Source organism: Cyrtonyx montezumae, unplaced genomic scaffold (genome assembly GCF_038088225.1).
Source record: "Cyrtonyx montezumae isolate F1298 unplaced genomic scaffold, pur_monq_1.0 scaffold_2, whole genome shotgun sequence".
Taxonomy (NCBI): domain Eukaryota; kingdom Metazoa; phylum Chordata; class Aves; order Galliformes; family Odontophoridae; genus Cyrtonyx; species Cyrtonyx montezumae.
In genome coordinates, this window is record NW_027071936.1 from 48,319,323 (window position 1) to 48,344,646 (window position 25,324).

The following is a 25,324-nucleotide window of genomic DNA, read 5'->3' on the forward strand; positions in this document are numbered from 1 at the left end:
AGAAGAAAAAATAAATACCTGCAAGAAATACTACTTGCTATCCAATTGCATGCTATCATTCTGTTTACACTGAAGAAGCATTTAATGAAGATATGTATATTTGAGACATCTCATTAAATTATGTTGTTAAAGCATCTTTGTCTCTTACATACAATTTCTCTTCTTCCTGTTCCAGGAGTCTCTAGTAAAGCAGTTGTTAACGAGTCAGCATTTCTTTTATGCATAGAGAGTCTGCCTTGTTTCACAGGTGATTAAATATTTGCTGCTTAGAAAATGTAAAAGCTGGTTCCAAGGGCTACTCCTACTGTACTGTTTACAAAATATTAAAGTTTCAAGTACTTACATCTGTATTGTGACAGCAACATCCCTCTGGGTGGTTACTGGGCATTGCAGCTGTTTGTTAGCATGATCAAATCCTGTCTCTACCACTGATATTTTTAGATTTTCTCTGATGGATGAAAAATCTTTTCTTCTTAAGAACCTCCTCTTACTGAACACATTAAAATGCTGCATATGATATTGGACCACTACCATAAGAAATTATGCTGAGGTAAAAGATCTGGAATTTATTCTACTTCTGATGTTTGATCTTATGCCAAGCTGATATTAAACTTGTTAAAACTAAAGGAGTATCAGTCTACTATGCAATCAATGTCCATGTTAATTCATATAAAAATATGTTGTTTAGATGTACATAATTTCACCTTCCTACTTTAAAAAAAAAACTTTAAAAGCTTCTGACTAAATTGCATATAATTTTTTGTTAGATCTCTTTTTCCCGTTTTTGCATAACAGAATGTTCATTCCCTGAATCAGTCTTCATATCTCAGATTTATTTCTTTAGCATTACCATGGACTAATAGGATAAAGCTGTGTATTAAGTTAAAAATCTTAAAAGCAAGCAAAAAAGTGAGAGGAGGATGTTGTCTACAAAATTTGGACTTGCTTTAAGTCTGCAGTTCTGAGACTAGTACAGATAGAGACTTCTGAATTAATTTCTTATGGATTAAGTAGGAGTTAGTAGCATTTGACTCTTCGTTTTCTGGGAAGATATAGAAATTGATCTTGGCCAAACTACAAAGAAACATCTACAGTTTTCCAAGTTTCTGAAGAAGATTATTTACATATACAACCAGGAGAAGAAGTACACATATAAATTCTAAAATGCTTCTGTAGTTTAGAGATAGTTGACTGAAATGTATCGATTCCTAGAGTGAACAGCTGAGATACCTAACACAGACTAGATCACAGTGTAGCACAAGGAAGCACGTTCCTTTTCCTGTTGGATGTACTGATAATATTGCTTTTACTTTCTGATCCAAACATTTCAAAACAAAACTGCTTCAATTATTTCTTAAACACTTTCTTTCATCTTTTACGTAAGTTTGGTCCTTGTGCTGACCCACGTAACTACCAAACAAAAGACTGATGAATCAATAGTGATGCTTCGAGAGGTCTAACATGAATGCAGTGAAGAAGGCTTTGAAGGAAAATAGAAAATTGGTACAATGGTAGTTTGAATTTCTATACATCCTAGTGATCTATAGTGCAAATACATTTTTATCATTTAAAACAGCTGGGAGTAGAGAAGTATTTGATGGCAGCATAAAAGGCTACACAATAGTAAACAGGAGAAATATGTGAACTTCAAATATGGCTCAGACTGTTCCAAAGAAAATGAATACATGTACCTACCTTGGTTTTAAACTGTGGAAAACTATCAATATAGTTTCAAATAGTACCTCCACAGAGAAAAACTTGCCATTATAATACTTTTTACAATACTTTATTGTACTTTTTTTAACTGTGTACTAAAAATCTGCTACATTTTTTACTGTACATGAAAAATTTATATTAATATGGAAATATAAAATGTACTTATAGAGACTCAAAATATCAATAATATTTGTTTGAACCACATTTGTTTATCTGTAAGTTAAAAGAAACAAGGGGTTAAAATGTGACCCTAGCTAAATCTATTAAACATAAAATGGCTAGAATCGTTTTGACAAGCTCATTAAAATTAATACGAACATTTCAATAGTACAGACTGCCTGCTGTAAATTATTCAAGAAAAGAAATTATGCCATTCAACAAAGCATGTATTTTTTATTAAAATGGCAGGAAAACTTTAACTAGCAGCTAATTTCCATTTCAATCTGAATTACTAGTTTTATTTTCTTGGAGTTTCATAATGAAATCAGCTATAATAAACACACCCTGTATCACAGCATTGTGTATCACTTAACTTTATTACATGGTGTAGCCATGGTTACCAGTCACTGAAAGAAAAGAGACAAAGACGTGACAGCAGTTTGTTGTCAGCCATGAAACCATAAATCAGATCTATTTTGTATCTTTTTAGACATGGGCTGGAGATACGCGGTGCTTTTCAGGCTTAACTGCATCTGTACTTGTATGTGTATGCAGTTGTGTTGTTTGACAAAGAGGACATGAGCCCACTTGCAGGATGACATGCATTTATTGATAGGTGTAAAATATGTGGCGATAATTCCTGTCCAGTCTATATACATCTCTGTAATGCAGGAACATAAAAATAAACATGAATTTCCTCTGTGAATTTGGTGCTCTTTTGCTGGAGATTCTTATTATAAAATCTTTCATAAAATTTTAAATCTGAATTTCACAATGCTTTAGGTATTTTCTCCTATTAAACCTGCTGATAGGTTGTGATTGTTAAAAAATTACTTCTAAAAGCCTTCTAGATCTCTCCTCCTATTCTGCATCCATTAGCTTTTTTTCTATGCAGATGGACTCAGCAAGAAGATTCAGCATTTCATGTTCATTCTTGCTTCAACACATATGAGCTGAACTGTGCACAATGAAAAGTGGTCTCAGTCTCTTCTTGACAAGCACCGACAGTTTGCTGCCCCTCCTAGAAGTAGTTCTTTGGTACATGTAGGGTTTATATCCACATTTAGCATAATGATACATAATGATGTTGCAGTAATTACTTCTGATATTGCTACATCTTTAGCACAGAATCACCACATTTTCTTTCTTGAAATTAAATACTCCAGGAAGTTTTCAGACATATCTCTCTTCAACCTTTTTTTACTCCTTTCCTTTTTTCTTTTGCATGATCATTGTTCTTACCATGAATCATATTCCTGATAACACTTAGAAGAATGTATTCTAAATGCACATCTGCATCTTAAATAATTTGCATCCCTTCATCTCAAAAGAGGGGCTGAGATACAAATTAATAATAATGCGCAGTTTTCACGAATTTCTCTTCCATAACCATAATAAGCTGACATACTTAGATTTCAGGTTTGAATGTACGAGATACATCTTTGTAGCTCTTCTATGACACCTGCTGGTTAAATTGGCACTTGCATTACAGTGCTAGTATGTGATTAAAATCCTAGCTGGAATCCTTCCAAGTCTATTAAACTATTTCATATTCTCAAATTAAATTATTCCCTACTGGCCATCACCTGACCAAAGGAAAAAATTAAAACGGGTGTAAAATTTCTGGAAGTCATACTGTCAGAACTGGATTCCTAAATAGACTGTAATCACTCTGAAGGTTATATATATGGATTTGAAATAATTTAACAAGTTGAAAAGCCTTCATCTTTACAATTCAGAAGCTGAAGCACGAAGGGTTTTGGTAGAAACAGTGAAGTAGTAGATGCTTAATGGACAATAAAGTCAGTGAGCATGTAAGATTTTATATATGCCTCTGAAAAAATTCTTCACCAAGGTGATGTACCCTGTGTAATGCAGTAGTACATATCCCAGAAATTTATGAGTTTTTTTAATTTTCTGTAAATACTAAGAATCAGTTTGTGATAGTGATGGCTACCAATAATCTTTAGTTTAGGACAAAATCTTACATTTGCTTTCTGTAAGATAATATTTTTTCTCATACTTACGATACTTTCATTGTTTGGGGACAAAGGATGAAACACTGGCATTGCTTTTCTATTCTTGCAAGTTATGCTATGATTGTTACACTAGATTACTAATTAATGTAATGTTACACTAGATTACTAATTAATGTTACACTAGATTACTAATTGTAACATTTTTGTTAACCACTAACAGCAGATGAGAAAATTGTTTTAGGTCAGTCAATATTAACAATGCGGTTGCCTTAAATTATAAGATTATAAATAATCATTTGTATTAATGTATTATTAAAATAAGACATTAAAGGAACAGTAGAAGTATGAAGGCAATATTTTTCATTTTTTCAGAGTCATATAATGATACAGGCTGTCAAAAAAAGGAAGTCAGGTATTTGGAGGAATTATTATTCTTTCTATTGTTATTATTCATTTTTAATCTGGATTATGTATGTTTTCTCCATGAAAGTGGGGAATCTGAAGGAGTCTCAGAACAAGCTGGTACTTGGTATTTGTTCAGACATAAGATCAAGACTGTCTACTGAGTAGAACCAGAAGAACTGTGGGTAATGGGTTTCTTCCATTGAAACATTTTCTTAGATGCACCAGGGATGTTCATATATTTTGTTCTGATTTAGGGTAAAGTGTAGATTTATATGGAAATGAGTGATTTCCATTAGGCTATTTTCTTCCAGCGTCTTGAGTGTTTGCATTTTCATGAATTTAGTTCACTGCAGGTAAGATCAACATACTGGCATAAGCAGTATAGAGGTGCTGGAAGCTCTCCTGAGGTTGCCCTGCATGGAGCTTTGCATAGGAGCCTCCTGCTCCTTTCCTTTGAAGCTGCTTCTAAGGATCTTTTGCTTCAATATGACTTTCTTACAAACAGTTATTCTGTGAAAACAGTACTTCTCCCAGGGTCTTTGCAAGGGTAAAATAACTGTCGTTTACATGCATTTATTTGGATGGGATATTGATTAAATGCCATCTCATTTTTTTTATTAAACCCATCTGTTGTGTACACCAGCTTACTGATAGTACTTATTGAGCCCTGTCTCACCAACTGAGGAGAATTTGCTTTTTAAACATTGAATATGCAAAGTTTGCTTTATACCTTTAGACTTCGTCAGCCTCAGACACAGATGGCAGCTCACCCTGTGATTGCACTAGAAAAGGAATACAAATTGCTTCCTTCCTCTCCTGTTTAACTATCTAGTATTTTAACAAACAGCTTTAATATTCCATCAACCAAATTATAGTTGTCTAGGTAGGTTCTTTATGACCAGCTGTCTTCCTGTCTTACCTTATTTTCTGTTCAGCTGCCTTCACCATTAGCTGGATCTTGCAGCATCACCTTTCATTTAGGAATAGAGAACACATTCTAAGAAACAAAGCTCAGGATTTCCTCATAGTCACACATATATTTTACACTCAATAAGAAAACAGGACAGAGCAGATTTATCTCTTACAAACTACATTCTTTACTAATTTATTTTATTTTCTCTCAATTCTGTGATTCTCAGAGAGAAGTGCTCCATTTAGGAGACAAGGTTCTATTGAAAAGTAAATCACAGCTTTGATGCTAGAAATGAAACTGGATTTTCTGCAGTTAAGTCATATTGGCCTAAGGAACTTTATTTTGGAATCTAATTGCTGCTGATGTCACTGTTCTGTTGCATAGAATACCAAATTTTGGAGTGAAACCTGATTTGTTTGAGATTTTCTTTACAGACAATAAAAGCTTTAAAAGGTAGAAACTCTTCCCTGACAAAAACTAGAATAAAAATTGCATCTCTGTAGGAATGTGTTTGCTTATGCCTAGCATGAAATTGTATGTTTCCTAATGTTTCCTATATTTTCTCTTTCTGTCCAGAGTCACTAGTTTGAGAGAGATGCAGAGAAAGAGGGTGCTTCTTTCTGTCAGAGGAAAGGAGAGGAAGTAGACAGGCAAAATAAACATGTTTTTTTGTGTCATCATATAAATTTTTGTTAAAAACTGTATTTTAACTGTGCTCTACATTGGCTTTGATACAACTAAAATATTGACTATAACATTGAGACGTGGAGAAATAATCTATGTCGATTTCTACAATTGCTACTTTGCACTTACTCTAACAATACTATGTGGTACAATGGAGTACCCAGTTTTTAATAGCTGACTTTTAGTTTTTCATATTGTTTTTGTTTGTTTGTTTGTTCTGCTTTGGTGTTTTTGTTGTGGTTGTTTCTCCAGCATGTGAAATACAATTATAAGTTTTGTTAGACATATGGGCCATCTTGTGGTAGGATGTTGGCAGTTGTTTCGAAACAGTATTTAAGTCCAGTTTTTTGAGACTCTTCCTGTGTTATTTGTGATATCTTCATGGACTGAAGCATGCTGACTGTACCTGCTAGGCTTGCAGCAAAATATTTATTCCTAAAGAGAAGGTGCTGATGTAAAAAGATACAAGGACAGAATATGTTAGTGCACTAAGAAAAGTGCAATAGCATTTTCTGCTAATCAAAAAAATCCAGCCTACTATATCTTTAAAAAAAAAAAATTAAAATTAAGCATGATCGTTTCATTATGAAGATGCCTCATATATTGTATTATGCAATTAAAATCTACAGGATGAGACATTAATGATTAGAATCATTAAATGCATAAATACTATTTCGCTTTATCTTGCTCAAGCAATGCGATTTTCACATTTATAGTTGTGATTTAGAAACATTATAGATAAGTGACTCCTGAAAATAAAATCTCCACACTAGCAGTGTGTATCACAATTAAGTTTTGTCAGCAAGATGTGCATAAATTCATGATAGTTTAAAAATTAATAAGTTTAGGAGAATAACTTTTAGACTTAGACTAATACCTAAAGTTCATATTTTATTTAAGTAGCTGGGAGGTGGGGAATTGAAAGAGTAAAGGAATTGCTGCTTTGAAAAGTAATGTGCACTGGTGGACTTGAAGAAAGATCTGCATCTACTGGACACTGCTAGAACATTAGGGAAACCGCACAGATGTGTGAGTCTGTAGAATCACAGAGATATTTGCATATGCAAATACTGAAGCAACGTTCCCCTGAACTGTGTGATTTACTGGCCACCTGCAATGTCGCTTGTCTTTTGTGTCACTGTTGCCACTGCTGAAATGCACCACTCACTGCCTCAATGTTTTCACCTTCACTGTTTGGTCTTCTCAAATGTTCAGAAAGGATCACTGAATGTCAGTGGGTACAACTTTTTCCACGTGGAGGAATTCATTGACATACCTCTGCTTCACACACACTTCTGTCTCTGATATCGTGGGCCAATATAATCTGATAGGAAGCCTTACTTTTGGCGTAACCCTTATACTGTTTCAGGAAAACATAGTTATAAAAGGCAAAACCTGGTATTTCTCTTACTTTTAAAAACTAGATTAACATTACTTTGCATTCTGAAAAGAAATTATTTTTTAAGGTATTCAAATACATAGCTAAAGAATGTTACAAACACACCTATTTTATTATCTGCATCTTCAATACAAGAGTTCTTTATAATGAATATACTAAACTATAAGGAGAAATAGTTCTTTTTCCAAATATGACAGTTGCCTGAAAACAAACAAACAAAATAGAAGAACAACCAAGCAAATCATTACTCTGATGAGTATGATAGTATAGGTGCAGATATGATATGATAGTAAGTATATGATATGATAGTAAAGGTGCAGATCTAGTAATTTCTGGTAATAGTGTGGCAATGCTGAAATCTTCCACAATATTTACAGGAATATAAACATTCACTGAGAATCTGTAAGTCAGAATATTACTGACTAAAAGCCTTGATGTCAGAAAATATTTCTTCTCTTCATCCTTGTATTGATCCATTTTTCTTTCCTCTTAAGAATCTGATAGCTATTATTACTGAACATATATGAAATACTGCATAAAATTTTTATGTGGATATTTCTCTTCTACTGGAGAAACGATCTCTTCTAGCAGGAAAAGACATTGCTGTTATACTCCATTTTAGAAATGAGAGTTCAAATTGACAAATAAAAGAGTGATCTGATTCCTGACTAGTGTCCCTGTCAGAAGATATCAAGGAAATACTCATACTTCTGAACAAAAGGAAGAAAAATTGGGCTTAGTTGACAGTGATTCTGTCAAGTGAACACTTTGTTTTGCCACTTAAAACGAAGTTCTTCTGATAGATCCCTTCTGCCACTCTTCTGCAAATAGCGAGACAGGAGCTGCTGTTTGTCAGCTGACCTTGGAAGGGTCTTTTGCCAGCAGCAAAGAAGCTCATAGTTCTGGTGTATTGAATTATCAGGGCACTTCAGCCTAACAAGCTGAAGCACGCTCCGACGAACAGGCAAGCGTAAAGCATTCAGTGATGTATTATCTTCTGCAAGCTCTTCCGCAAGCCAATACAGCAAGTTGTCCCACAGGGCCTCTGAAGGGCAAAAATTAGTGAAGTAATTGCATTACTCTCCTGTTATGTAAATCCTTTGAAAAGCTTTCTAAAGCTGCAGTCTCTGTGGGTGAACTCCCAAACTAAATGTGGTTTGTTTTTTACTATAATGGAAAAACCATCACTTCTTATTTCTGATGTAATTTTTGGTAACTGCACTGAAATATGAAGTTAACTTAGTCAAAAGCAGATTTTGTAATGCTCTTCGAACAGCATGGAGATTGCAATAAAAGGCCTAGATATTTTCTATAAATGATACATCAATTATACTGGAGTTTTCCTGTACAAATCAAATCTCATTACATAAAAAATTGTATGCTGATTAAGTACCCCAACCCAATGCCATCTTACAAGAGCGTATGCATCTCCTGGTAACCAAATCACTTTTTGTTTAAACATTCCTGAATATGGCATTTTTAAAACATCAGTAACAACTGAAATAAATCCTGCCAATTAAAAAGAAGTAAATAGCTAATGTAATTATTTTTATATAGATATTAATGCATTATGTAAGTGTTCTTACCTGATGAATCACAAAAAAGTTTTTTGGTGCTTTGTGGACGGTTGATCAACTTTTCACGCTATCAAAGAAAAAGTGTGGAAGAAAGAAATGATTAAAGCTTGAGTTGAAGGATATAGGGCTGGGTTACAGCACATCAGCTGTGAAGAATAGTTCTACCTACACAGAGCATTTGTTTCACTGCTGAAAATGAAGCAACACCATCAGCTGCTATGGATAGTAAACAAGTACTAAAATAACAGAACTAAGTCTGTTCACTCTGAATGGATGTCTGTTGTATTTAATTAAGCAGTTTGACTTCTGCAATTTTATAAAAGTTTCTTTAGTAGCTTTATATTCTCATGAGTGTATAGAAAATTGGGGTTACTGTCCCTTCCAGCCCCCCCCCCTGTGAAATGGATTCTAATTCCAAATGCTGCATTATCTTCTCCTACTTGTAACTGCAGGCATATCATATTATTTCAAGGGAAATAACAACAGATCCTGCATACCTGTAGCAGTCAATAGTCATAGAATCATAGAATCATAGAATCCTTAGAATTGGAAGGGACCTCTGTGGGACATCTAGTACAACTCTACAGCTAGATCAGGTTGTCCAGGGCCTTTATTCATCCTTGCCTTGAAACTCTCCAGGGTTGGAGCATCAACCACAACACTAAGTAACCTGTTCCAGAGCTTCACCACTCTCACTGTAGAAGATTTTTCCTTCTATCTAACCTAAATCTACTCTCCTTGAAGCCATTTCCCCTTGTTCTATCACCACAGGCCCTGCTAAAGCCATGTGCTGCTCTTTCCTGTAGTTCGCCCGTGGGAGCCACTGAAAGGCCACTGTCAGGTCACCTTGCAGCCTTCTCTTCTCCAGGCTGAACAGCCCCAGCTCCCTCAGTCTGTCATCATATGGGAGGTGTTCTACCCCTTGGATCATTCTGTGATCCACTGGATGTGTTCCAACAGGTCTATGTCTCTCCTGTACTGAGGACTCCACATTTGGATGCAGTACTCCAGGTGACACCTCACCAGGGCAGAGCAGAGGGGTGGGATCACTCCTTTGCCCTTCTGGTCACACATCTTTTGATGCAGCCCAGGGTACAGTTTGATTTCTGGCCTGCAAGGGTACATTGCTGGCTCATGTCCAGCTTGTTCCCCGGTCTTTTTCTGCAGGGCTGCTCTCAATCCTTTCATCCGCAGTTTGTATTGGTAATGGGGGTTGCCTCAACCTAGGTACAAGACCTTACACTTGTATTTGTTGAACCTCTTTGAACTTCACCTGGGCCCACAGCTTAGTCCTGTCTAGGTACCTCTGAATGGCATCCTATCCCTCTGGTGAATAAGAATATAAGAATAAGTCTAGAACTTGTTTTGTCTTTGTAGCTATATGTATTCATTTTACAAAGTTCAACTTCTAAAGATAATCATGATTCAGAAGTCAAATTTCATCAAGTACACAGTTCTTTCTTTGTCTTGACACTGAAAATGAAAAAAAAAAGAAGTCCTTTTCATTGTTAATGAGAAAGGGGAAACCCTTGTGCGCTTTGTTTTGTTTCCTACTCCATTTAGAACAAGAAATTATCGACAAGTGATTAATTTGTAACAAGTGGAATTCTGCTCCTTTTTTGTTACTTGTCCTCTAGTGCTGACATGGCATGTACTTTTATCACACATCAATTGCATTACCTGTCTGTTTAGTTTTTCCCTATGATACTTGCTCAAGATTTATTCACAGAGCTTCCTGTTTCCATCTGTGAATTAATGCTGTGAAACTCACACTGAACTGATTATTCTCCTTTTTTTCTGCTGGACATACTGAACCATAATCCTGCTGACCTTACACTAAACAGGTGCAGTATCTAAAATGTAAATATGACCATAACTGAGTTACCAATTCACCTGTGATTTAAACAGCTTTTCAGGAGGCCTGTGGACTTAGGAGGGGATTCTAATGTGCACAGGAGGCTCAGAGCACACAGTACCCACACTGCAGAACAGTTCTGAGCTGTGCACATCTGGAGAATTAAATCTTTGGCTTGTATGCTTCTATAGCAGTTCAGTTGTACATTATGTGAAGGTAGAGTAACATGATTGAAAAGGCCCTCAAAATAAAGGGAAAGCAGAGCTTTCTCCAGAAGGGGGCATTGTTTTTCTTCCAAGGCAGAGATTCCTTTGGCTTCCTTTTAAGTATGCATTTATATTTAAACTTATTTCATTCATTAATGAGAATTTAGAACCTCAAAGCTCTGCATGAGATTTTCAGAGTTACTGTAGATGAACTCAATTACCAATGGTTTGACTTTAATCTGAACTACTTTATGCTACTTAATATTAAAACGGTAGTAAAAATAATAAGATTTGACAACTAGTATTGTCCGGTAATTGTGCAATATACAGTGTGTTAGACTGAAAACATTACATCTGCCTTTAAAGATTAAATGCCCATAGTGAAGAGCTAAATTCACCCCTGGTTCAGCTGCACTGGCACACAGCCCTGCTGTTCTGGTTGACAGTGTATGTAAAATACTCTGCAGTCAAAGCAGTTCTCTAGCCTGGAAGGCCGTAGAATTAGCTAAGCAGCTGCCTTTTTGAAGCAGTGGATCACATGCTATTTTGCTGTTAGACAGTCATTAGTCGCAGAACTTCAGCAGAATAGTAATTTGATAATGCTTGTATGGATTACACCACTATCTTTCTGCAAAGCACTCTGATTACAGTCAGTAATACTAAAGTGCCCTGCAAATGGACCTTCAGACATGAACAGACTCTACTCGCATATCAAACAGGACAGAGAGAAAAGGAGAAATTAACCTTTTAAACTCTTTAGCCCAGCTTTACGTTCCTACAACTGCCTTGAAATCTCAGTAGAAATTCTCTGATATGCAAACACATATTTGACATTGGAACCTGATCTTCTGCATTTTCCTTGTGTTGAGCCTGTTTCTCAAACCTGTTTCTAATGCCGAGAAAACAAAAGCTCTGTGAGCAGAAATTGTTAAAGATACCTATGAACTCAGCCAAACAGTAGAAATGCGAATAGTCTTTGCTGTTTTGACTGTTCTGACTATTTCCTTCTACTGCCTTTATTTAGTAGAAAGCACACCAGAATATGATGATATATCTGATTAAAATTTATTGATCACATCATGGGTAGTAAATGCTGGATACAGTAAAGTGTTAGCTTTGTTGTCAGTACTTTCTTCTATGCTATCAACTTTAGAATAAGATATGCTAAGTAATTAGAATTTCCTTTTTGTTTCTATAGCATTCAGTGAAAGCAGGGTCAATAAGTTTAACTGGCTCTTCCAGCCAGTTCCCTCCTCAAACCCATTTTTAGCTTCTGCAGTGTCCTGTGAAAAGGAATTCATCTTTTGATTATTTTGCGTGTAAAAAATACGTTCTTTTGTATCACTAGTTACACCTGCCACTTACCAATATCATCATTCCTGTATCCTACCAAACAAGGAACAGCCTTTCCATGTTTCCTTCCTCTGTAATTCGTAAGTGTATACAACCTTTCAACTTCTATCAAAATTGCCTGAATAGTTGTCATTAATATATTGCTTTTCCACCTGAAACTTATCCTTATTTCTGATCATATTAGCCACATTCCTCCACCACCAACAGAAGTTTTTTAACATCTAAATTATCTATTTTATTTTCTAGGCACTCGGTATCATTATATTCAGCAATTCTTCACAGACAACTTTAGTGCTCTGAATATTTTGTACTATCAGCAAATGTTCTGCTTAACTATTCAGAAGTTTCTAATGAATACATTAGCACAGATCTGTGTGGGACTTCACTAGTAATCATCTTCCCTTCAGAAAAGCAATCACTTTTTCCTTCTCTATTTTTCCTACTATTCAGCCAGCAAGATAGCCAAAATGTAATATTTCATGTTCTTAAAATTTCTTTCAATTTGTTCAGTATGGAATTTTGTGAACTGAGATGATATAAAGGAAAATGTTATTTTGATGCTATTCATTCTACAGAGAGGTTTTTCATTCTGTGTAAAATAGAAAATATAAATGAAATAATGAAAAAGCTATCAATATGCAAATGTTTCCAGGTATTTTGATCCTATTTTTGGTTTAATATTTACATTTAATGAAAATTTTGATTCCTTTGAAATATAACTCGACCAGAAAAAAATATGGATATTTGCAAGATACTGCAACACTGATTGAAGTGATACCTCTTTTTGCTGAGCAGATGGAGAAAAGAAGTATTCAGAAACAGCTTATTTCAGAAGTCTAAGTTGGACATTGAAGTGCTAACACATATAGCACTAGACTATATATACCAAAATCAACCTGTATCACTTGATGATTACCTTTGTGGTTTAATACATATGCAGTTCAATTCACTGTATTACAAAGGAAGATTAAGCAGAAAAACAGGATGGAAGAGAAGCAAGTGGGTAGAAGAAGTCTAACTGATGTCTAGGCTGTCACTATTTTGTTGTTCTTTTGTAGGTTTTGGTTTTTGCTTGTTTGTGATCTTTCCCACTGGAATCTCAGAAGTTGGTATTTCCCTTTTTCTGATTACATGACATGCTCTATGGAAAAGCAAAGAGAGTGAAAGTAAATGATTTTCCTCACCTTCTTCCACCCCTCAATTTACATTTTACATGGAATTTATCACTAAAAGAGGTCTCACCTTAAAAATTTCTGCACTTAACTGTTCTTAATTTCTATTTGGGTGAATAGAGATGAGAGAAATCAAGAGGTATGCTTATGGAATAGAATGTGTATTTGCAGGTGATAATTTAAGAGGATTGAATTAAATTAAATTAAAAAAGAATGAGTTGCTAATCTATGACATCTGAGATTCAGACCATGTGTTACCTGCAGATTCTGAGATTAAAATGCATGTAAATTTGATAGCAGTAGTCTAGTGGCAGTACTCTGCACAATATAGTATGCTGATAACTAGACTGAAAAAATTGCAATTTGATTTAATTTCAGAAATATTAAATGTTAATTTATGCAAGAAAATCTTTGACCTGGAGACAATTTGTCTGGAGACAATTGCCCACGTGGCTATATTACTTATCAAGCATAATAGGAAAATCAAGTGATTGGAGAAAGATAGGTTTCATGGATTATTTATGCTCCTACAACTTACAATTCCATGCTCCCAAGACAGGGATCTTAAGTTAAAATTTCTCTGGTCATAGCAGCTGTGGAGACCAAAAGTGTGAAAAAGTTCTGCTAAGTACTTTTTTTTTTCTGTGCTGGTGGTTCGGTGATTGTCCCTCATCAGCTAAGAGAAATTCTGAGGGTGCTTATACATTGCTGATGGATCAGAACTGCTCCATCAGTTACTCCTGGGGTTATCTGCGATGAAAAAATTCTAAGATCCTTCTTCTTAACGAGTATGTGTAAGGGGGAAAGGGAAAGATCTGAAACATTATCAGTTGAGAAACTTACCTTTGGTAATGTCAGTGGTAATTTGCACAGTGGAGACTGGCACTGATAGTTACCATGTGGCAAAGGCTGTTTCCATTCCTTGGTTATCATCCCCCTGGTAATTTTGTAAAACACTGCTGTTCCTTTGTAGTGAGGGGAGCTGTGGTTACCAAACTCATCCACTTCTTTAATTTGGAGCTCTAGTCTGGGCTTTCTTTGTGAATGAAAAATCAGCCTGTAGGTTTTTCCAAAATCTTTTCCATTTTCTGCAGACCATGCAAAAACAAGCAAACAAACAGATCACCCGTTTACGCAGTATTTGGATGTGTGGCATCTAAAATGATGCATTAAGGGGAGTTAAGTAGAATTAATAATGTCATTATCTGTTGTTCTTTGTTATTATTGAACTTTTTATTGAATGTTTGAGGCTCAGATATTCCTGCCACCCTGCCTCAGTAGCTTGAGTGCCTTCACAGCTAGCTCTCTTAGCCCTTGAAATGTTGGCAGAGGGAACAAGTGGTGAAGGCTGTGCTACAAATAGAAAAGTAAGGAATATGGGAGGTGAAAAGAGAAATAAAACTGTGCTGGGAATAGAAGTATATACTTTCTGATTTTTTCAGGTTGAATGTCTTCCTATCCATAACAGCAATGAAATCAGAGGGGTGTGTTCCTTTTTAGGATTTGTAATTCTGTGTGACATGATACATCAGTAACACTGTCCTTTCCATAGATATGCACGTGCTCTTTTAATCTGGAGGCTTTTCTTTTGGGAGAATAATCATTTCTTTAGTGTGAATGGAGTTTTCAGTAGTAGAAGTTGTATCAGATGTATAAAATATTTAGGGAGCAAATACAGGTAATTGCAAAGCTGGCAGAAGGGACTATGTATAATCTGGGGCAAATTTTTTTCTGATATTTCTTACCTCTTCTTTTAAGTGAAATATTGAATGATGAAAGACAGTGAATTGAATGCTCCAGACTGCTAGCACTAATGGCACATCAACTCTTGCACCACTGCAATTTACAGTGCAACTGACAAAAAGCTCTATTTCACCCTGGATTTCAGTGTCAAACCTTGCCCACTTTAAGTGAATTTTATCAGAAAAATACTGGACTGATTACTTTTGTTTGGAATCTGTTTAATTCCTACCAAAAGCTTTATAATTTAAAAAGCTGTCATTCCACTGATAGAATCCTGTCCTTTTGAAACACAAGATAAAACGGCAGCTGCTTCCAAGGGACCAGGTTTCACAGAATGGCAGAGGCTGGAAGGGATCTCTAAAGATCATCTTGTTGTTGACCAGCTCTGCTCAAGGCATTGTCACTCTTGCTCAGTATGTTTGTATTCTACTGCATTTTATTTGTCAGAGCTGTTGCTTATGCTGTTCCACACGCTTACCATTTATAAGCTTCCAAACAGTGAAATAACTAAATATGCTGTGTCTAACTACAGTCTATTGATGCTCACATACAGTATTTCTGGACAGCTGAGGTGATTGACAATGTACCTTGAAAAGCATGAGTTAATTACCATACCTGAAGCAAATATATTGCCTCTAAACTGAAAATGAATTTGCTCTCCTTCTCTTAAAGGAAACTGCTGTGTAGGTTCTGGGGGACCAAAGTAGCCCTCCTCGTGAAGATTCTGAAGTTCCCAGGTCAATTCCTTGGATGCAGTTAGTAAAACTATTATTTTATATGGGTTTTCTCTTTTCCGATACAGTATCACATTAGACATTGTGCTACAAACAGCTTCTTCCAGAGCTTGAGCAAAGAGGAGCAGATAAATGTTTTCCAAGAGGAATGAAAGACGAACAACCACGAAACTGTATTTAAAAAAAGGCAAAAAAGTAAATAGCTTTATCTTAAATATCTTTATTATCAGATAATAGTTGATTATGTAAAATACCACTTGCTCTCTCTAATATGAATTTTGGTGTATCTTTTAATTCTTGTTTCATGTGTAAGTGAGAAAATAAGCCTGACTCTGCAGAGCATATTGGCTCCATATCTATGAATTAAAAGAGAAACAATTTATTATTTTTTTTATGAAAGATAATATATCTTAAACAGAAATTTCAAAAAATATTATTGTCTTTTATTTAGAGACCTAAATTGCATTGTCAAATTAAGATTAATATCTATGTTTTGTGTCTCAAGTTTTGTGTGCAATCAATAGATGGAAAAAATATTTATAAAAAACTCTTCTTTCTCTAATTATGCCTAAAAAATCTAAATTATACTACAAATTGGATGAAAGAGATTGTGGAAAGTTAATAATTCATAGTAAATAATTTCTTAATTCTGCTAACTTCCATTGATTTAAGTACTTGGAAGAAAATGTTTTAGTAAATAAAATTTGTGTTATTTTTTTCATACATTACCTTTCTAAATGTTCATTTAGTTCAAATGACACAAGCCCATTCTGTGTATTCTGGATAATAACATTGTCAAAGACCTTCCAGTCCTCTTTGTTTCTGTGACCTAATAATTTGAATGTATCACTGAGATTCTCTCCATTCTTTTTCAAAGGAGCACTCATAGCCCTGGAAAGCCACAAAATGATGAAAATATTAAAATAAAAAATAAATTTAAAAAAATGCTGTATAACTATCAGGCTCGTGTTTGTAGAGCTGCTTTCCTCTTTGAGGGGTTGGTTGATTATTTATATATATATATATATATATATATATATATATATATATAGTGACCACCTGTGGCTTTTTCCACCTTGCTGAAAACCTAATTCTGAAATTTCTCCAGCATACATGTTTTTTTCCATTTGTTATACTTTTAAAGTCTCCATAAAGAAAAAATGTAAGGAAAATGTTTCTATCTAAATCAATGTAGTTTAATCCGTTATTTAACATCACACATAGTAACCATTATGGATTACTTTTGAGATATTCATTGAGATTTTGATTCTCTAGAAATAGAATCTGAAATGGGCAAAACAAACGAAGTAACCCCTTTTCTTCCATAAGCAAATGTTACAATACAAAGAGGGTTGGAAAATAAGAGGTAACTGCCACCCATTACCTCTTTCAACAGAAGAAATAATATTCTCCTCAGTTCAGGTGATTACTTTGATACCACACCTTGAATTATGCATCTGTGATGTGATATATTCCAGCTATCTTAGCCTAATGAATGAAACAAGTTGCTTCTTTTCTCTTTACAGAAGCCCAAAACTCTCACTCATACTTCCTCTTACACAACCTTTAAGCTGGATGTGCGTAACCCATTCACTTCAAATGCAAACCTCATGTACAATCCAAAAGGCAAAGACTAATTCTGAAATCCTTTAATGTGTGCTTTGGAAAAGATTGACCATTTGTCTAGTATCATTGATATCAAGTATCAAAAACTGACATACCTCAAATCATTACTTCAGAAATTTTCACTCACATAACAACTAGAATGTGTAAAAGTAGGGATCAGAAAATTCAGTGCATTATTTGTCCTTACTCCTGCTAGAAATACAGTGGTCAGCAATGCTTGGCATATTTAATGTTTCTACATCAACATACTATACAGATTTTCCTGGTGAAGTGAAAGCATAAGAATTATGTGGATATCCTATAGGATTTCCAATGATGTTTTCAGCTGTAGCAGGCTGTATTCAGGAGGTAAGTCATTAAGTTATTTTCAATACAAAAAATTACCCATGTCTGTTGAAATTAATTACATCTGGTGTTTTTGCTATGTTGAATTTGTTCTGAAATTGCTCTTACCAAGGATGGTATGCTGCAGCAACCCTCTTTACTGCAGCAGTAATAGCTCTTGCTTGCTCTGTCTCTTCCTCTTGCCTTTTTTTTTCTGGGTTTGGAGGACAGGGTAGAGTGATGGTGACTGAGTTGTTAAATGGCTGGGCTGAAGGATGCTGAACATAAACCAGTGCACTGGTAGATACCACTGGAAGGTACATGTCATGTCTTGCTTTCAGTATGGAAATCATTGATGGTTCAATTGGCTGAATCTAAATATAGAAAGGAATTGTACAATTAATTTATAAATGAATAAATGTTCCCTTACATGCTTGCTGGCTTTGGTTTTTTGTTGTTTGTTTTTTTTTATTTAACAAATTTGGTTAACTTTTGAAATTAGATCAGATTATCAGAAAGGCTTTAGGCTCCTCCTTGTAACCCAGGAACAATCTTAGCAATGTATTATCAATTTTTACAATGCACAACTAAGTGCCTGAATGTAAAAAATAGCAGGAACCTTTATTGATTTAAATATTGTTTTGTTTTGTTCCTGTTGCAAGTTCAAGTTTTAAAACTCCTGAGCTCCATCAGAGCTTGATAATTTTTCAAGGTTTTCAATTTTTTTTTATGTTAACTTTAACTTCTCTAAAGTGTATGTTGTATCTTAGAATAAATATGGTTATTGGGGGATGGGAAACTTGAAGAATAACTGAAGCAAATGTTGAGATTATTCTCAGCTTAACACTAAGAGGTAACAAAATCTGTTGCTGTACCAGGAGGAAATGAAGAAGGTCAGATTAAAAAAGTTGTTCTGTTAACTTAAAAACTGGGCCAAACTGTTTAAGTTTGGGATTGATGCTATCATCATAGCCTAAAACAACTGTTTTTCTCCAAAGCATGTCAGACAAAGGTCAACTGTTCATTGTAGAACACTGAGATACTGTGTTGACTACTTCCTGGCTGTATCATGTGGTTTTAACAAAGCTGACAGAAAACATTTGCTGTGAATATAGGGTGTGGAGTTGCCACCGCTTCTCATAGCCATATAATAATGGAACAAGTTGCCCTTTAACAATGTTTCTTTTCTTCAGAAATGATCAGATAACACCGAGTCTGGGAATAAGTACTGCCTATTTCATCTCACCTTTATCTTCATGGTTGCTGGAGATGTGAAGGTTTCTGAAGGGTAATAGAAGGAGATCCTAGAATCCAAGCTCAGGTTTTGTGAGTGTCCTGTTGTTGGAACAGTAAATGTTTCTTTCTTTAAGCATGACAAAACAGAAAAAACACCCAGCTGATAAACTTTCACTTCCGCAAAGGTTTCCTGTGTAAAGAGAATGTAGGGTAGAATACGTCAGAGAGAAAGGAAGCTGCACTTTGCAGTGGTTTAGCATTTTGAGAGAGGAATATCAACTGTAGAGCAAAATGTGAAACAAAAATAAGTATTATTGGCATGCCCAGTTATCTGGTGATTTCTAGTCATCTTCTAATGTTATTCATATTGCAGTGTGTGACTGGGGTGGAATGAAATGAGCTCATCAGCTGGGTGATAAATCTTGCACAATATCATTATTTCTACAGTTACAAAAAAGAATGATTCTGTGTTTCTTGAGGCAGAGTTTGGATTCATAAACAAAGAATGTGTTATTATTTGTGATCTGAGTGCAAAACAATTCCCTTAAGTTTTTACTTTTCACAAAGAATGGAAAATTTTACATCTATTTATAAAAGCCACCAATTTCTACTCAGTCAGTAGTTTAGTTAAGTGTTTAGAAAACAGGTTACCAACCTTGTGGTTTCTGTAGTACGCTTCCAAAGAAATGGGAGTTAAGTAATTTGACTGAAAGTTCACATCTGTCACCTTCACCATAATCTCCCGGTAATTTCCTCTGAAGCTTGAAGTAAATGGGATTGCAATATTAATAGGGAAAGGGATAGTTTTCTCATAATCAGAGCATTCAACACTGATGACATTGCTGACCAGCTCCTCAAAATCATCCACCACCAAGGAACTTGTGTCATTGATTATTGTACATGCCAGATTCTCCAGGGCAGTTGCAGGGGCTTTAATAAAGCAAACTACTTTATGTTCACTCTTTCCGCTCTCTTCCACAACAAATCTGAAGAAAAAAAGATATATATATGTATATATATATAAATTGTATGTTGGGTTTGGTGATATCTTGCATTTCTAATTACATATACTACTATTATTATGAACTACGTTAGAATATAAGCAGATCATTCATGAAAACATATGTATAGGAAAATTGTTATGTTACGCTTTCTTTGGAGCAATTTACAACTTGCTAAAAACTTACTAAGTGAGGGTACTTTTACACCGATTTCTGAAGAATTCTGAGACTATTGGCTTTACTGGCTGTGACACAGTCCCTCTCTGGTTTGCTTTAGACCAATCTGAACATTCTCAGTGCGCATGATTAAGTTGTAAACTGCTTTATGCATGATCATGGGATACTCAGTATGTGCATACTGAGCTTGTAGGTCCACAGATATTCCTATGTATTCAAATTAGTGATATCTATGTACAAGTATTCCTACAAAAAATGAGAATGTGCTTACCCTTTGTTTAACCAGTGCCTATATTTTTGCACTTCTTCTGAATCATTCACTGAAAGATTCACAGCATTATCAATGATTTGTGCTGAAGTAATCAGATCATTCCTATACATCTCATAGTTCGTTTCCTTTTTATTGTCTTTCATTTGTTCTGTCAACTTAAGTTCTTTTTCCTGTTCAGAAAGATTTGTGACAGTTCTGTCATGAATATCTGTTGATGACTGAGATGGAATAACTTTTCCACTTCCCATAGAGTCATATTGACGAGCTAGTTCTGGATATTTTTCAGTAGAAGAGCCATCTTTGTGAGGTTTATATTTTCCACTATTATCTATTTTCTCTGAAATAGAGGTTTTTAGCACTCTGTATTCACCATCTTCTTTTGTCACTGAAGGTTCTCTGCTAATTTCCTGTTCTTGGACAAATGTGTTTTCAGCTAATGATGCAACAGTTTCTTTTTTTATAGCTTTAATTTCACATGGCTGAACTTGATTAATGTTCTGACTTTCTGTCTTGCTTGGGGAAGGAGTTCTTTGGGGTCGCTGACTGGAACTAGAGGTTTGCTTTGCTTCTCTTTCAGGATAACATACTCTCATTTCACCAAAAGCATTTTGAGCAGCCTGGATCTGAGAAACATCATCTTCTTGGCAGCTAGCAGCATGAAGTTTATTTTTGGCCTCTTGAAGGTGTAAAACTGTTTTTGTCAAATAGTTCTTCATTGTCTGCAGACAATCTATAACTTCATTATATTCTGAGGAAAAAAGTAGGTAACCAAATGAATTTTGCTATGAAAGCTGTAAAAATTTAAAAACTTATACATGTAGGTAGTGAATTCCACCTAATTCCATTATCCCATGAAACACATGAAGTAGAATATGTTTTCTGGCTTCCATTTAATGTTTTCACATTTATTGCTATTCAGTTTTGAGTGAATTTCTGGAGTACTGTATACAAACAAGTAGAACTCTAATTTTCCATGTGCTTCTGTGGCAGCTCTGATGACCTCAATTTTAATGATCAGACGGAGACTCTAGCTAAACTCTTAATGACAGTCAATCTAAAGCAGGGAATTGTTAATCAGTGGTCTAAACAACTTGGAAGTAGTTTGAAAACTGATCACGATTACAGACTTTTCCTAAATTTGAATTCTGCAAGATTCTGGCATATGGGACTTCAACGAAGTTGTTTTACATGGCCTCGTATAAAACATGCTTAGCAGCTTTTACTTTTTGTGAGGAACAGAGGATAATCTAAAAACATTGACACATATACAGTACTGTAGCATCCAGTTACAGGAATGGTGGAAGTTCCCTTTGCATATAACTAAAAGATTTTGCTGAAGAAGTGGGCAACAAAACCAATCATCTTCTGAGATTCATTTAACATTTTATCTTTAATATAAGCATTTATTTTATCATCCTTCATTTGTCTTATCTTACACCTTTTCTTAAAAGTCATTTCAGGTTCTCTCCAACAATTTATTTATATTACTTTCAGCTTTCTCCTAAGCTTACATTGTCCATCTCTTTATAACTGGAACTGTGTCTTCATCTGTTAAGTACACTGGAAAGCTCTGGGAGAAATTCTTGCTTATTTCTGTTTTGTGCATGAGATTTTGGAAAGCTTTGTTTCTCAGGTTAAGTTCAGTGAAAGTGAATACAAATAAGAAAATTGTGGAGATGAAACATGATGTAGTGTGCTCTTGACTCAAAATAGAAAGAGGATGTGACATGGGAAGGACAATAGAAAGGGTTTGATACAAATCTCAAGGGAAAACATTGGTTTCATTCACTTTATTCAATGGTGTCATATGAAATAAATTTATATCTCAAGGTTTTCGAGAAAATAATTGTATGGAGTAAGAATTTCATAGGTATGGTATTATATGATTTAGACAGACCTTTCACTTTCAGCTCTATCAGCACCTGAACAATTTAAAACTACTAAGAGTATAGTTCTGGACAATTTTTTTAAGGTTGATCACAGCCTAAAAATGATTTCTTTGCAATACTTTTTCAGATTCAAATGAATGATTCTTAGATCTTGCCTACATTTAGCTTGGGATGGTAAGTGATCTCCTTGTTTTTATCTCAGCCTTTTGCTGTCATGTTTTCTCCTCCTGTTGCTATGAGGATGGAGAGTGGCTGAGTGGGCATCAGGAATCTGGCCATAGTCAATCTACCACACTGTGGTGTACATAAAACAGTTAAAGAATGCTTTAATTAATTATATACATATAATATTATCATATAATGAGAATAATGAATCTTATATTGAGTATCACAAAATAGTTAGTGATATAATGGTCGAACTATTAATTCCTTTGGTCTAATGAATGGCTAAATACTGAAATGCTAATAAATGAAAATTAAAGTCCCACAGTACCATCACTCAGCAGAAATTGTTATCTAGTACACCCAGCCTGCTCTTTCACAGTGTAGCTTCTTCATACTTGCCTGGACTTGCAGTCAATTCCTTGTGTTTGTCAAGGAGAGTACTCAGCAAGTGGGAAGTGTCTTCAAGATTTTCTGTAACGTTCTCCAGCTGCTGACAGAGAGATCCACTCAGCTCTTTTGTTGAAGAGATCAGTCTTTGCACATACTCTACTATCTCTTCATTATCCAGATCACTTTTCAGAAGCAAACCTCTTGCTAGCAAGTTCAGGTGCCAGAATTTTTGCAAGACTTTTCCTGATTTGTCAGCAGAAGGTGTAATTTCACTTTCTGCCATTTCCATTCTATGTTTAGAATGTACTACCGCAATTTTCCTTCTGTTCAAACACTTCCAAAAGATACTTTCCTTTGTTCAAGTAATACTGTGTACTGTTTGTAACTTAACCAGAATATAAAAATATACCATGTTCAACTGGCACTGCAAAAATTAAGCTCTAGCACAGAAACTCTGAGTTGATGTTGACTATTAGAAAGTTACTAGGTGACAAAAAGGAGTGGCTCAGGCGTGACTAAGGGCCAGAGTTTCCAAGAGATGACAATGTAGAGCACACATTTTAAAAACTTAAATAAGGAGGTTATATAACCCAGTTAAATAACAGTGACAATTCAGGAACTCTGAGCAATTTCTAAATTCAATGCTGTACATGATCAGTAACTATGAAATCAAGCTCTAATTGTGAATCCATAATTATATAGTCACCACCATCAAGGAAGTGTTTCAATTGCAGCTTTTCACTGTAAGCTAGCATTAAATGCTGTAGGTGACTTCACACCATTTGCAAAAAAATTGTATTTTGTTTTTTCTTCAGAAACAGGTCCACTATCCCACATCTTAGATGATGCATTTGAATTATACATAGCCTTCAGAAATTGAAGAATTTGCAATTATGATTTTGTGTCTAGCAATTAAAAAAAATAGACAAGTAAAGAAATTTCAAGTGTTTTCTGGGTTGTATTTACATAACAGAGGAAGAAAGATTCTAAAAAATAAAAGCAGAAATAGCTGACATTTTGGAAATTGAGATGCAAACTTATGAGAAAAAATGTAAGCTTGCTAAACTTAGTTGTAATGCCAAGAACTGACTGTAGGAACCTTTCACAGCACGACAATGGAAAGAAGTAAAGGAACAGCACTAATGTTCTCTTCTTACCAACACAAGTTAGCACTGTGATAAGCTGAGGCAGACTGGCTAGAAGTCCTTCTTGGAAGACTTCAGTCCTGGTCTAAATCTGAAATGTCACATGTATGAAAATATTTTACAGTTTAAGAAATATACTATACAAACTGTTGGTACTGAGACTTTCCTACTAAACACTCATTTTAATGGGCCATTATAAATACAATTAATGCAGCTTTTAACAGCAATTAAAATGAGACTGGGATATAAAAAACAGCGTATGAGCATTATGAGGACTAATAATGTCAGCAGAATGCTTTGAAGATGTAAAGCACTGCATAAATGTTTAAAATAACAACGAAAGATACTGAGTGTCTTTAATCAAATGAATGGGCTGAAATCAGCTGTAATTGTTAAATTCAAAAGGAAAATTCTTTTTGACTCATTATAGTTTGCTTGATCACACTGAAAATGTACTACACAGACAAAACAAAAAGTTATATGAATCACTAACCTATTTACCTCTGACCCAACATCACTACTCTTCTTCTAAGTAATCCCTAGGAAAAAGGAAGCACTGAAAATAGCAAACACTTTCATGTATGAGTGAAATATCTGATCTTCACACTCAAAAATTTTGGGATGTGTAAAAAAAATAAAAGAAGAGGGGCAAAAATACTTTATTATTTTTTTAATATATATGATTGCATATACAGTCTTCCTTGTATTATTCTATATAATTCACCTAGCTATGATATAGATTCAGGAGCTCTAGATCTTTTCCAATATATTTACTTGCTTAGAATATTTCAGAATATTTTAATAAATTAATGATGTGCAGATATGAGTTATGAAAAAATGTATTAGTTTGAATAATGGTAAAATAAGATCTGATTTTGAAAAAGTAACTATTTTTGTGTTAAAATAGATAATAATAAATGTTCCTATTATGAGAATGACTAGTCTTCAAATCTTGCAGAGATTTCTAAAAGCTACTTCTACAACACATTTTTATAAATACAATTTTAGAAGGTATGACAGGACCTGATCTAGATTAGTGCTTTTTGCCATAAGCAAACTGTTTTGATGAGTCAGAGAATTACAGTAACTCCTGCTGCAGTTAATACATGCTAACTATATAAATTGTCTGTGCGTATTTGAAAGAGGAGATAAATGTTTAGAAAATACATTTGCCTATAATGCATTTGATAGGAGAAGAGAAACTT

General features: G+C 34.8%; 1 protein-coding gene across 1 annotated transcript; it reads right to left on the minus strand.

Moving 5' to 3' along the window:
• Positions 1-7,578: 7,578 nt before the first annotated feature.
• Positions 7,579-23,257, minus strand: DTHD1 (death domain containing 1). Its single transcript, XM_065735680.1, has 10 exons — positions 22,984-23,257; positions 20,531-21,278; positions 19,737-20,067; positions 19,092-19,271; positions 17,975-18,219; positions 16,625-16,786; positions 15,777-16,066; positions 14,262-14,506; positions 8,842-8,899; positions 7,579-8,300 (listed from the first exon to the last, which is right to left on the minus strand). The coding sequence occupies exons 1-10, from the start codon at positions 23,255-23,257 to the stop codon at positions 8,011-8,013; spliced, it is 2,823 nt and encodes a 940-aa protein (XP_065591752.1). The 3' UTR covers positions 7,579-8,010.
• Positions 23,258-25,324: the final 2,067 nt, after the last annotated feature.